Source organism: Propithecus coquereli, unplaced genomic scaffold, assembly GCF_000956105.1.
Source record: "Propithecus coquereli isolate 6110/MARCELLA unplaced genomic scaffold, Pcoq_1.0 Scaffold158, whole genome shotgun sequence".
NCBI classification, from domain to species: Eukaryota; Metazoa; Chordata; class Mammalia; order Primates; family Indriidae; genus Propithecus; species Propithecus coquereli.
In genome coordinates, this window is record NW_012140302.1 from 2,388,119 (window position 1) to 2,402,591 (window position 14,473).

Below are 14,473 nucleotides of genomic sequence, written 5' to 3' on the forward strand. Positions count from 1 at the left end.
ACTGAAAATCAATAATTTAAGAAGCCATCTCAAGAAATTAGACAAAAGCAAAGTAAATTAAACTCAAATAAAGTAGAAGAAGGGAAATAAAGAGCAGGAATTAATAAAATAAAAAGCAAATACTAGCAAGGACTATCAAGGGGAAAAGAAGTACCTGGCACATCCCGGCCCCTGACATGCTACCGTGCTGGCCGCGCGTGAGGTGGGCGTTGTCCAGCCTGTTTTAGGAGGGAAATCGCCTCACAGCGGTTCTGCAGTCTGCCCAAGCTCAGGGACCTGGGAAGTGCCGCAGCCGACGTAACCCCTCAGATCCCCAGACTCTTCAGCGAGGCCTCCTTGTACCCACGCCAGGCCGGGCGGCCAGGCCGTAGAGGCCAGTAAGACGCAGCCTCTGTCCTCAGGCAGCACCCAGTTGGGGCAGAGGAGCCCTCATATCTGCCTGTCTCTCGTCCATTTACGTGGTGCGGTCACAAACGTGGCCTCATGCGGAGAGGAATGGAGAAACCTCGTCTCTTCCCTGAGTCCGGTCGCCTGTGTCCCCACCATTGTATTTTACACATATACAGACACATACACACAAACACACTGAACTATCTTCTCTGCATCCCCGTTTCTTCCTCTGTAAAATGGGGCTTAGACTGTCCTGGTGACTCGCACGTCCCTCAGAGGTTTTGGTACTGGGGCTTTGCAGCTCACGGTGGTGCTGGGTGGGGTGGCGTGTGTGGCCAGGAACTCCCAGGCGGAATCAAGCCCATGGGGCTCTTGGAGAACAGCCGTAGGAGGGGTCAGTTCCGATCGGGATCTGGATCATGTGGTCCCCAGATGCACAGCTGGGAAGCCAGCCCTGGGGAGGGACGTGGGTCACCGGGGTGAGAATGGGGCTTGAGGGGATCTCCTGTCAGTACAGCTGAGCGTTCTCCGCAGGCAATTTACAAGCTGAAGAAAGCCTGCCGGGGGGAGATGGAGGCTGAGCAGCAAGGCCAGCTGCTCACGCCCGAGGAGGTCGTGGACAGGATCTTTCTCCTGGTGGATGAGAACGGAGATGGTAAGAGGGGCAGAGGCAGTGGGGGGAAGGCTGTCCGCCCGGCAGCACCCCCACTCTCTGGCCATGTGTTCTTGGGCAAGACCTCCACCTCCCAACGACTCGTATCGTCATCTGTGACAAGGCCATAGAGATTCTGTGAACAAGGGCATCGGAAGCACATGATGTTTGTAGGGGTGATTGAAACTCCTATAGGAGTTGCTGATGGGGGTCAGGCCAGCTCAATAGAAAAAATAGAAACCTTGGAGTCAGGCAGACCGGGATGATATATTTAACCTCTCACCCTGGGCTCAGTTTCCTCATCTGAAAAATGGGGATGATAATAGTGGTTGAGAGGAATAGTGGAACAATGTGTTTAAGAGCCAGGCATAGGGGAGGCCTCCATTCAGCCTACTTGGGCTCTCCTCCCTGTAGCCCAATGCCCAGCCCCGGGGCAGTGCGAGGAGGGGGCTGGCTTGCAGAGGAGCCCGGAAGAACCTCTCTGCTCCTCCTAGCAGCTCAGAGGTACCATAGACAAAAGTAAAACTTCAATTCTTCTTGAAAGAAAGCCCCTTAAAGGTTCCAGGAGACTCCTGGAGAATTGGAGAATTGACAGGCTGCCAGCTTGGGACCCGAGACTGCAGGCTGGTTTGCAGAAGAGGTGTAGCTGCATCCTAAGAGACCAGGTCTCTCCTCCTGCCCCAACCCCGGGTCTTCCCCCTGCCCGCATGACTGTCTCTCCTACCCTTGCTCAGGCCAGCTCTCCCTGAACGAGTTCATTGAAGGCGCCCGTCGCGACAAGTGGGTGATGAAGATGCTGCAGATGGATGTGAACCTGGGTGGCTGGATCTCTCAGCAGAGACGGAAAAGTGCCATGTTCTGAGGGACCTGGGGCCCTGGGAGCCCTGGAGGAGGCTACAACCTCCCCCAGGACTCCAGGCTCACCCAGGTTTCCAGAGCAGCGGGAGGGTCCCGGCCTCAGCCTGCGCGTGCCCACTCTCACCCTGGCACCCCTGTGCGGGGGTGAGTGGGGACGGGGAAGGGCTGCTGGGTCTGAAGTGGCCAACAGCGCACAGTCCACTGTGGAGGATTTCCTGGGGTGGGGAAGGGAACGCGGTTACTCCCTCCTTTGGCTGCTCCTGGGAGAACTACGCCTTGGCTGGGTGGTTGTGGGGCCCCCACAGATTCCTAGATGTTCTTGGTTGGGAGCAGGAGTCAACTGAGGGGAGGGGGGTCCCATAGGCCAAACCACCAGTGAGAACGCTCACACTCACGGGTGTGAAGCAAAGGCCAGTAGGAAGCAGGGGCTGCAAGGTGTTGAGACTGAAGAAAAGGCAGGAGCGTGTGTCAGGACCCCCAGCATCCTGAGGAGTGTTCCCGGGGAGGACCCTCACCTCCCCCTCCCCACCACGTCCTCCCCAGTGGTGTCACCAGTGGAAAACTGCAGCAAGGAAACGGCAGGCTGTGGTCCTCCTGCCCTTTGGAGGGGTCGGCTGTGCTTAAAGGGGCTGCTTCAGCTCTGCCCGGGTGCTGCTCCCCCAGCCCTGCTCCCAACCTGCCTCCCCCCAAACTCCCCTTGTCTTCCATACCCGCCCCCCCCACCCCATCCCCAGCACGGACCTGCCACAATTCCCAGCCACAAGCCGAACGTATCTCTTTAAAGGACGGAGAAACCTTCTCTCTGTCTCTGGGGAGAACTGGGGGCCTGCTGACATGGGTTCTAGGCCAGGCTTCGCCTCCAACTGCTGTGTGACCCAAGATGGCCACTCCTCTTCCCTAACCTTGGTTGTCTGTCTGCACGGTGAGAGCAGGTTGGAAGGGGTGAGAAGTTTTCAGATTGTTATTTTTTTAGATGCGGATTCTTGTTTGGTACACCAACTCTTACGTGCACCCCCAATATAGAAACTGGATTAAAGGGGAGCAGCTCTGGTTGAAGGGAGCTGGGGAACTCGGTTGCCTCCCAGCCCTGGAGCCAGAGGCCCCTCTGAAAAAACTAAGTGAAAACCAGGCCTGGATCGCTGTTACTGCCGTGAGATAATTTAAAAGTGGGACCTGGAAAAACATTTGTTTTACCTTGAATAGCTACGTTTTTATGTTGACGTATAAACAATAAAACTAACCCATTGAACCTGCAATTTTGTAGGTATATTTCATATGATATTCAATGAAGTTTCCTTTAGATATCAATTTGAGGTAAAAAATGATTAAAAATTATTAATAATAATCCAGGTGGGACACAGCAGATAGGCCCAAATCATGAAGGTGGTCTGCGAATGAGGTTGGGGAATGTCCGCATTATACGCAGACACCCTCCCCACTCTGACCTTCAGGATCCCAAGCGGCAGCCAGCAAGAGAAGGAGCAGAAATGTCGACTCCCTTTTTCCTCCAGGCTGCCCTCAGCATTGGCCTCCACCTGCCCTCCACGTCTGCTGCCCAGGCCCTGGCTGACTTCCCTCTCTGGGGTGGTCCTAGTGATGGACAGCACAGAAGGGGCAAAATGCACCCTCTCAGCCCCGCATTGGGGTGCTCTCTGACCTGGTGTTTCACCCCCTTTCCCTTTGTTTTCTCCCTCCCACCCTTGGATTTTTATTTACTCCTCACACCTCCCCCACACCCAGCTCCAGTGAAGACTCAAAGCCCAGAAGAAAGAGCATCTTTGAAAAATGATCACAACTGCTCCAGCCTCTGTCTCTCCTCAGGTTCCTGTGGCAACCAGGCAGCTGTCATTCGGGGCAAAGCTTACAAAACCTGCCTTGGATGGGTAGATCTCTGAGTTGGGCATTCTTAAAGTCGGGGTGTGCAAAGAATGGGGATGCGGCCCACCTATAACAGACTGCCAACTGGTGTCAGGCGTCCCTGCAGCAAGAGGGATTTCGGTTACACCGGGGATGGTCAGGTCATTTGCAATGAGCAATGAGTCACAGACCTGGGGGGGACCATGGGGCACCTCACGCCACCAAGCACAGGAAGTATGTGGAACTTGTGCGGTCTCTTCTGGAAAACTACAGACTTCCTCTGGACAAACGAAGACTTGCTGCAGTGCCGCCCACCTTCTTTCACTTTTTAGCCAGCGCCACACTTGAGCAAACCCTCCCAGAGTGTCCGCATGCACGGGCACAGACGTTCAGATTCAAATCTACGGTCAACCAAACATTCTGTCCTTGTCTCCATGGTAATATTATAAACTTCTTGAAAGAGTTGTGGTTTTTTCCTCTTACCGGGGCCCTAGGAGGTGCTCCCTAAAAATGGACGTGGTGACCCTTATTGTTTCAAATTTGGTAAAATTTCAATCCTAAGAGATGCTCCCAATTTACACCTAAAAATGCTCCTATCCACATCACACAGCCCCCCACATGTGACACATACATCACAGCGAACACACCTTCAACCTCCCCACACCTTCTTCTCCATGGGTGACCCCCAACCATTCTTTCAGGTCCAAAGTCGAAGGTCACCTCTGTGATGCTGCCTGAGTCAGACTCCTACAGGAATCTGTTCACAACTGCTCTTAGCATATTTTATTACACTGACGCTTGCCCATGTGTCTCCGCTAGCCTCAGTTCCTTGGGGATGAGAACTGTCTTCTTTCTCATCTAACATCTAGCATGAGTACATACTAAGTGCTCAATAAATACTTATTGCAGGGAGGAATGCATCAACACAAACTACCAGTAGGCTCCAGGGTCCCAGGGGCAGGATGCGAGTGTCATCGGAGCACCGGGATTGAGGCTGTGGCCACCAGATCTGCGGGACTCCATCAGACACCCGGGAAAGTCCAGCCCTCCCTCCGAGCTTCCACGTGCAGAAGAGCGAGGACTGAAGAAGCTCTGTGGGGAAAGCTGGGAGAGGAGCCTGAAGGGGAAAGGGAGGTGCCTGAGAGTGGTGGGATGAACAGTGCCCACAGCAGAGAGTGTCACCACCGCCTGAGTCACCCAAAGTGTCCAGAAGCCATCCTTCACTGTCCCTGGCTGTGGATTCCCCCCTCTGCCCCTCTGCTGCCCCCATGCACCCCAAAGAGGCCAGCCGAGGCTTTGAGTTCAGTAGATTCTATCTGGCATTAAGACAAGAACAATGACACCAGGCACCACCACCCCCCCACCCCCCCATACAGAAGCAGCTGGGCGGTGGGCTCAGCTGGCCGCCTCGGCGGCCGTGTCACCATCTTCCTCCCCATCCTGCTCGCTGTTCTGGATCCTGCGCACGATGCGGGTCAGGTCCAGGCTTCGTGTCAGCGTGTCCAGGAGCATCTGGTCCTTCTGCACTCCCTCCACGAACTCTTCCAGGGAGAGTTCCCCTGGGCAAAGAGAAAGGGAGCCATGGGCAGGAGGGTGTTCACTCCTGCAGTGCAGGGCCCAGAGCTGGATGCTTGCAAGAGGTGGGGACAGAGCGAACCCTGGGGGAAGTGGCCTGTGAGTGTGGCAGGCAGAAGGATCCAGAGCCCGCTGTCTGGCCCAGGAACCCCTAAAAGCCAGCTCTGTGGCTGGGGCAGAGGCTGGTGGAGGAGGTGACCGGCAGAGAGCCCTTAGTGCCTCCTCCTCCCCCACTTCCCCTCTGCCCTGGTGACCTCCCACCCCTGGTGATCCCACATCCCTGGTGACCCCTCCCCCGGCAAGCCCCTCCTGGACCCCTCACCATCCCCATTGACGTCAATCTTGGAGAACACTGTGTCGGTGAACTCCTCCGCACTCATGGTCGTGTCGCTGCAGGGGTTAATGGCTCGAATGGCCTGTGGGGGAAGAAGCAGGCAGAAGTGAGGGGACACATCCTCCTCCTATCTCAGTGGTGGGAGTGGCTCCCAGGGCAGTAGCGGTAGAGGTGCTGGTGTCCGGGTCTTCGGCAGAGCTGGGACTGAACAGCCGAGCTTCAGTCTCTAGGTACTGATGAGGAAAGGCCCACGGAGGGGAAGGGACATGGCCCGGTCACACGCGGGTGAGTCCCAAATCCTGTCGCAATCCGGGAATCGCAGTTCTGACCCCTGAGGCTCAGCTCGGGGTCCCCCCGGGAGCTGCCCTACCCGGCCCGGCCCTCTGCACCTGGAGTTACCCGGATGATGGTGAGCAGCTCGTCGCGGTCGATGCAGCCGTTGCCGTCCACGTCGTAGAGCTTGAAGTACCAGCGCAGCTTCTGTTCCACCTTGCCCTTGAGGACCAGGCTGAGCGCCGCCACGTACTCCATGAAGTCGATGTAGCCGTCCTGGAGAGGGGCGCGGCCGCCGTGAGCCCACCTGGCCGATGCCCAGGGGAGGTCGGCTCTGTCCCCGCCGCGCCCGCCCCCGTGGCGCAGCCCCCGTCTGTCCACATAGCCCACCCTGCCCGCCCCGGAGAATGCGGATCCAATCCGATAAACCAACCCCCGCTGGGGTGCGAGTGGCTGGCACGGTCTCTGCACAGGCCGTTTGGTGTTAGCGGTCGCTGCCCATTTGCCTGTGATTCTCAAGCCTGAGCCCTTCCTGTCAGGGGGAGTGGGGGACACGGTGCGTGGCTGGGAGGAGGAAGAACGCACCCCCAGGGATGCAGCTTGGATGAGCTCTTGGAAGTTTCTCACCACAAAGGCCGGGCTGGAGGAGCTGGGGCAGGGGCAAGAGGGAGACGTGGAGGCCAGGAGCGCCTTCCTCATTGCTTCCTGGCTGCCGTGCTATGTGCTGTGATACACTGAGAATTCAGAACCCAGGGAGCTATAAGCCCTGTCCTGAGCAGTGCAATGTTGGGGCACAGGCTCGAATCCTGACTCCACCCCCTCAAAGCTGTAGGATCTGGGACAAAAGAGTTACTATGTCTCTGGCCCTTGATTTCCTCCTTTATCGTAGTGATAATAGTATGTACTCCCGGTGGGATTGTTGCGGGATTAAGTGAGTTCGTGTATGTAAAGCACTCAACACTGCCTGGCACACAGCACTCGATAAACGTTACCTATTCCTGCTACTAATGCTATTATTATGAAGAGATCACTGTGACATTGTGATGTACAGTCGCCTCCCCTAGTATAGGTGGGGGACGGTTCCAGGACAACCACCCACTTCATCCCACCCCTCACCCTTCCAGCCCCACCCCCTGCATATACCAAAATCTGCACGTACTCAAGTCCTGCAGTCAGCTTGGTGGAGCCTGAGTATAGGAAAACTCCACCCTCCCTACATGGGGTTTCACAGCATGCAAAGACTAAATTTTGGATCCACGTATGATTGAAAAAAGTCTTCATATACACGGACCTGCGCAGTTCAAACCCCAGTTGTTCAAAGGTCAGCTGTATATTCAGCAATATAGTATCTGGACGGGACATTATGGAATCATAGACTAGGAGCACCCACCTCTGCTAGGGCAGGAGCAAGAAGAGGGGGGCTCAGGGAGGCTTTCTGGGGGAGGCGATGCCCCGCCAAGTCTCAGAGGAGTCGGTCACGGGGAAGGGTGGCGGAAGACATTCTTGCAGGATATTTCTCCAGGGCCCCCTAAATGTTCACCAGCTGACGCTCTGCCTGGCCCTGCCAGCTCTGTGGATGGGGTCAAGGAATTAGGGCACACGGGCCAGCCTCTGCCTGCTCCCAACAAACTGAACAAGGCCGAGAGAGGAAGCCTGTGTCTTGTAGAAAGGATCAGTGCTGTAAGGAAAGGAACACTGGACTCACAGCACGTGAACTTGAATTCCAGCCTCTGTTCCTCCACTTACAACCATGACTCTGGGACCAGGAAGTTACCGAGAGGCAGATTTTAGGTCATTATGAAAAACTCTTTAACAGGCACAGTTGGCCAGGCATGGTGGCTCACACCTGTAATCCTAGCACTTTAGGAGGCCAAAGGTGAGGGGATTGCTTGAGGCCGGGAGTTCAAGCTTGAGCAAGAGCAAAACCCCATCTCTACAAAAAATAGGAAAATTACCCAGGCATGGTGGTACATGCCTGTGGTCCCAGCACTCGGGAGGCTGAGGCAGGAGGATCGCTTGAGCTTAGGAGATTGAAGCTGCATGTGAGCTATGATCATACCACTGCACTCTAGCCTGGGTGACAGAGCGAGACCCTGTCTCAAAAGTAAATAAATAAATAAGTAAAGCCAGGCAGAGTTGCCCACGGTGAATGGGTCAGCCTGGTGCAATAATGAGCTCCCTTTCAGTGGAAGCATACAAGGAGAGGCTGGCAAGGATATGGCAGAGGTGGGGCAGGAAGGCCTCTGAGATTTCCTGGTCTGTGCTGGCCTGTGGCCTTGAGCAAGCCCCTAAGCACTCTGAGCCTCACAGTGGAGATCTTGGACAGAGCGGGCATTTTCACGGCGTTTCCCGTGTTCAACGCTTTCACTCCCCTTAGCTCATTCAGTCCCAACCCACCTCCCAGGATTGTTATCAGGATGGAGCAAGGCCCTTGCCACAGTGCTTGGATAAGCAAGAAAATCGCCAAGGAGGTTTCCTCTGGAGAAGGGGACACGGGGTGAGGATGCTTTTTCATTTTTTATCTTTCTGTATCGCTGGAAATTTCTACAATAAGCTGTATTACTTTTATAACTTAAAAGAAAAAAAAAAAGGCTAAAAGAGGCAATGGAAAAAGTGTGGGGTTTTGTACCAGAAAGACCTAAACTGCCTCTTAGGAGAGGCGTGAACTTGGACAAGTCACATGACCTCCTGGAGTCTCAGCAGCCTCCACTCTAAACTAGGAATGACAATATGTACTTCTCAAGGTTGCGATGTGGATTAGATTCAATGATAATACTACAGCAATACTAACTTTTTCAGTGTACTCCGTGGACTTCCTGGACTGAGTGCTTTATTTACTTATTTACTCTCACAGCGCCCCCCAGGAGGTGGGCATTTTTGTCTCCATTTTGGATGATAAAGCTGAAATTGAGAAAGATTAGGCCACACAGCTAATGAATGACAGAGCCTCACCTAGAAAGCTGGGTCTCCTAAGTCCTGTACCAGGGCTCGAATGTGGGCTAGAAGATTTACATTGATTTGTGTGCACCTGTGGGATTGCAAGGCACAGCCAAGCCCAGGCAAAATTTTGAAGTAAGCAAAGCAAACGTCCGTCCCCTGGTTCCCACTCCCCACTCACACCGCTGTACCCTCCAGCCCCGCACAGCCGGTGCAATACTCCAGAATACAAATGTCTTCTAACTCAGGGGCTGGTGAACTTTTCTGTAAAGAGCCAGATAGTAAATATTTCAGCTTTGCAGCCAAACAGCCCCTGTCATTTTAGCACGAAAGCAGCCATTGACAATTTGGGCATGGTGTGTTCTAATAAAACTTCATGTACAAAAATAGGCCCATGGGCCTCATTTGCACATCCCTGTTGTATTTAACTCCTTTCTGCATCAAAACTTCCCAGTCCTGTGTCCCATCTCCGAGCCAAGCTGCTAAACTGCTCCGTGCTGATGACAACAGGTCAAGACAGCATTGCCCAAAGTGTGACTGTTACCATGGGCGTATATGAGGCACATTGGGTGTAATGAGGATGCTCTTCATTTTAATAAGTGCATAGTTAATTAATGTGTATTATAAAATATGTAACTATCTATAAAACTCATGACTTCTCATATATTCATTCACTGATGCAACCAATATTTATTAAGCACCTACCATGGTCCAGGCACTGTCCTAGGAGCTGGGGATTCAGCAGGGAACAGACAGGCAAAGCCCTGCCCTCACGGAGCTTACATTCCAGCAGAGGAGACAGACAGTAAACATGATGTGGAAATGTTATTTAATTTCTGGTCTTAGAAGATGAGAAATGCTTAGGGGGAAGGAGAGATCAGGAAATGCAGAAGTGGGGACCAGTCTCAATTTGAAATAAAGTTTAAACCAGGAGATCAGGACAAGTGCTAGTGAGAAATTGACGTTCGAGCAGAGACTTACAGCAGGGGAAGGTGTGAGCCAAGCAGAGTTCTGGGGGGAGAGGGTCCCAGGCAGCACAAAGGCCCTAAGGCAGAGGTGTGTGTGTGGCATAAAGGAGAAGGCCATATTGGGTAGAAACAAGAGGTTGATTTACTTTCAGTGGAAAGAAAAGGATCAAGTGGCGTTTGCATGTGACAAAAATTGAAGAGATGGCATATGAATGACTCCAGTTAGGTTGTCCCTCCTTGGTGTCATATGTGTGATTTTGGGGGGTCCTCCTGCAGACATGTCTTGACCCAAAGGATTTCCTTAGCAGACAAGAAGTTGAAATATTTTGGTGCGTTTAGGGGTAAGGGGTTGGAGCTTAACCACTGACTCTCCTTCACCTCCTGTTCAGGAGTTATTGCTTCTTCTGGAACATTCTGGGGGTCCGGCGTGATGACTCCATCCCTGCTAGTCTCCACACCACGGGCTCCAGTACTCTGCTCCCCGACTCCCCCTTCAGGAAAGCCCTCGGGCACCAGCATACTGCCCTTGAGGCTGGAACTCAAAGCCCATAATCTGCTTTGGTCCCTTAACCCTAAGTATTAGTGAGTTTTAAATAGCCGCTGAGCCCAGCTTTCCTAGAAGCCCCGCCCACGACAGTGCCTGGGCAGCGAGTGGAGGAGCGTCTCCCAGCCTCCCTGGGCACCTGGCGGCCACCAACACACAAGCGAGGCAGGCGAGGGGACAGTGGGTGGGAGCCACTTTTGTGGATTTAGATTCTTCCACCACTACACCTTGACCGTATTGTTCCAGATAAATGGAAGGTGTATTATTGAAAGCCAAAGAGCACCCTAACTCATGCTCCCAGCACCCGTGGCAGACACAGGTGAATACCTGAGGCTGAGAGCAGAGATGACGGGCTCAAGGTCACCCAGCTGGGCCCACACCCACACTCCCAAGCTCCCCTTTCAGCGTCCCCTCTGGTTTATCCGGCAGTCCTCACCCAACGCGTCCAGGTGGTTGCTAGGGAGACGTGCCATTTGACCCCCATATGGACCTTCCGCCTCACTTGAGAAAAGATGAGCTGAAGTCACTGGGTATTTTGAAGTTGGGAGTGTCCTGGATTCCCCAGTGCCCAGGCAACCGTCCCCAATCCTAGTATCCACAGAACACCATAGGTGACCCCAGTGACGTGGGGCTGTCCATCCCAGAGCAGCAGGACTGAGGACTCATCGTCCTGCTCCCTGCTCTCTGCCCCTCCTCCTGCAACCTTGGGAGCCTCAAAGGGTCTTTGCAAAAGCACCACGTATAGGACCGGCACGTCGTAGGTGCTCAGTGACTATCTTGGAAGTGTCCGTGTTTGTTTTGGAGTGAACTGAGACCTATGTCGGGCAGAGGCAGCGCAAACCATTAGATTCAGCCTCAGATTACGCTAATGTGTGGGCCTCTCTGTCGTCCCTCGGAAAGCAAGAGCAAGGACGGGGTCTGCTTCCTTTCCGATCCCCTAGTGCCTGATTCACAGTAGGTGTTCAACAAACGTTAGATGAATTGTAGTCTTCGTGTGGAAAGTCAGCCTCCCAAATAAACAGATGACTGTATAAATAAAGTCACCTCCAGCAGATGCTCCTGTGATCCTGCCGGTCGGGCCTCTGGAGGGGTCCCTCCAACACCCCCCACCCCCACCCCCCAGCCCCTGCTCACCTTGTTGAAGTCAAAGGTCTCAAACATCTGCTCCACGTACTGGCTGGCCGACGGGCTCAGGTTCTTGAGGCCGAAGAACTGGCGGAACTCATAGAGGGTGAGCTGGCCGGAGGGACACTCTGTCATGAACTTCTTATACCACTGGTGGCACTCAGTGCTGCTCAGCTCCTCCACCGACTTCCCGTCCATCACGTTGCCCATCGTCCAGGCCTGCGGGAGGCTGATGCCCGAGACGGACAGGTCCTGTTTCCTGCTGCTCCCTGCACGAGGGTGCCCTGGCCTTCTAAAACGGAGCCCTGCTCTCTCACAGACCTTAGTCCCCGAGGTCTGAGCAAACAGGGGCCCGATGAGTAGGACGATGCAGGGCAATGGCAAAAGGAGGTGAGCAGAGGGGAGAGGTGACGGGTGCACCCAGAGTCATAGGACGCCAAAGCATGGGTGTTCCAAGTCCCCACTAAATCCTTGCAGCCAGTGGGAACTGCACCCAGAGGAAGAAGAGTGAAAATAGAACAAAGCTTAGAGAAGCAGAGTCCCAGGATTACAGCCTTGAGCTGTAGGTGAGAGGATTTTTTTACCCAGTTTGCAATCTCCTAATCCCTTCTTACCATGGCAGAGTGGGTGTCCAGCCAGTGGCTGCTCTGATCCTATGACCTCCATGACCTTCTCCCGCTTTGAGTGGGTTCATAATGTTTTTGGAGTCATGGTATTGAGGAATGTATGAGGCAGAGCTTGTTCTTCCAGAGTGGGCCAACCGGGGGCCCTTGGCAGGGCTTCTATGTGCAGTTATCCAGGCCGTGCACTGCACTTGGCCGTCACAACTGAGGTAGCCCAATCACACTATGGATGGATAACATATGAGAGCATATCCTAGGTGGATTCAGAGTTCGTGGGCTTCCAAGACAAGTACGTGCACCAATACACGTAGCCGTGCATACACATGCGCACACACACTCTCTCACATATACATTGATCCTGTCCCGACCACACACACTCTCAAGTTCCCAGAGGTTGCATCTCTCCCATCCTGAAGGCCTGAATTCAACCCAGCATCTGATTCAGAACCTGACACCATTGCCTACCAGGGGTGTGGGGGTGGGGTGGTGGCCTGGGGCATGTGTGAGTGTGTACATGACAGTGCAGGCACGCAAGTGCATGGGTCAGCTGCTACCTACTGGTCCTGGAAAACTCCCAAGCCAAGCCGTGGGGCCTGTCTATGTAACAGCAGCTTTCTCTCACGTCTATGGGATGTCTCCTTTCTGGTCATAGGCTTTAAAGTTGGTTCATTTATGAAACCAACATTCAGGGGCAGGTGCCCTTAAGCTTGGTGTTTCCAGGAAAGCTTAAAGCCAGTGCTTGCCCCACCCTGCCTCTTGCCCTTGTTTCCCTCCCCACTTTGCACGTGGGCCATGCCCAGGTACCCTAACTCAGCTAGAGGGAACCACTGCCCACATCTCTGCTTCCCCTAGCCAGGCCTTGGACACTTGTGCAAGTTGTGCACTGATACACTAACACAAACCTGCCTTTTATGCTTGAGGAAGGGGTGCCTTTTCGGGGTGGTTTGTTACCACAGCAAACCTAGCTCATCCTGACTGATACAAAGACTGTACAGTTTCAAATACTGCACAATGTGTCTTTTGGGTGGCATGAGGCTTGCTTAGCTCCCTGGAACCCCCAGCTATAAGCCTGGTCCCTCTCAGACTGCCAGGCCACAAAGAGAGGATCCTGTTTTATTTTTTATTTTCCAATAGCCAGTTACTAGGAGAGAGGATTCCTTTTTTTGTTTTTCCCCTAATATCAACAATCAGTCCACTGTAATCCTAGCTACTCAGGAGGCTGAGGTGAGAGGATTGCTTGAGGCCAAGAGTTCAAGATCAGCCTCAGTAACATAGCAAGACCCCTGTCTCTACAAAAAAAGAAAAAAAATTTTTTTTTAATTAGCCAAGCACAGTGGTGCACACCTATAGTCAAGGCTACTTTGGAGGCTGAGGCAGGAGGATCACTTGAGCCCAGAAATTTGAGGTTTTAATGAGCTATGATCTTGCCACTGCACTCCAGCTTGGGTGATAGAGCAAGATCCTGTCTCTAAAAAAAAGAGAGGGGAGAGGGAATAATGGTACCCATCTGATAGTGTTATTAAGGGGATTAAGTGAATTAATATTAATATACGGAAAGCATTTAGAATAGGGTCTGGCACAGACTAAGTGCCCCATAAATATTGGCTACAATTTTATAATTTCGTATCTGCTACAGCAGGATGTCTGGCAATGACTAGAATCTAGGTATAGCTATATTGCATCTTGGGCACAACAGTGCCCCTAGGTTAGAGCCAATCATGCCTCTTGTCACTTTAGCCCCATTCACAAGGGGCGCCGGACTATTAGAACTGTGTGAAGGAACAGACATCCAGCCTGCCTCACAAAGGCCACCTACCAGCTGTGGTCAGGCCCTAGACACAGTAGAGGACTTCATTAAAACCTTATTGGTGGGCGGGCGAGGTGGCTCACGCCTGTAATCCTAAAACTCTGGGAAGCTGAGGAGGGAGATCACTTGAGGTTAGGAGTTTGAGACCAGCCTGAGCAAGACCAAGACTCCATCTCTACTAAAAATAGAAAAAATTAGCCAGGCCACTAAATACAGAAACAAAAAATTAGCCGGGCATGGTGGCACCTGCCTGTAGTCCCAGCTACTCAGGAGGCTGAGGCAGGAGGATCACTTGAGCCCAGGAGTTTGAGGTTGCTGTGAGCTAGGCTGATGCCGCGGCACTCTAGCCTGGGCAACAGAGTAATATTCTGTCTAAAAAAAACAAAATTCATTGGATCCAACTTTCTGCCCCTACAAAGGATGGAAAACTAAGAAAACTGTTTTCTTAGCCACTCAGGTAAGAATGGCCATACGATATGGTTCTGGCCGAAGAGATAATTAAAGTCTGCCATGGTTTTCTGGGGAAGCTT

General features: G+C 53.0%; 2 protein-coding genes across 2 annotated transcripts in view; one reads left to right on the forward strand and one right to left on the reverse strand.

The window, feature by feature from the left end:
- Positions 1-1,904, forward strand: part of GUCA1B (guanylate cyclase activator 1B (retina)) — an 8,671-nt gene extending 6,767 nt beyond the window's left edge. Inside the window, exons 3-4 of the mRNA XM_012640833.1 lie at positions 925-1,045; positions 1,777-1,904. Of these exons, the coding sequence (XP_012496287.1) occupies positions 925-1,045; positions 1,777-1,904 (249 nt within the window). The remainder of the gene's footprint in view (positions 1-924; positions 1,046-1,776) is intronic.
- A 3,064-nt stretch (positions 1,905-4,968) lies between these two features.
- Positions 4,969-11,920, reverse strand: GUCA1A (guanylate cyclase activator 1A (retina)). Its single transcript, XM_012640829.1, has 4 exons — positions 11,523-11,920; positions 6,066-6,215; positions 5,655-5,748; positions 4,969-5,316 (listed from the first exon to the last, which is right to left on the reverse strand). Exons 1-4 carry the CDS (start codon positions 11,721-11,723, stop codon positions 5,153-5,155), a joined length of 609 nt encoding a protein of 202 aa, XP_012496283.1. The 5' UTR covers positions 11,724-11,920; the 3' UTR covers positions 4,969-5,152.
- Positions 11,921-14,473: the final 2,553 nt, after the last annotated feature.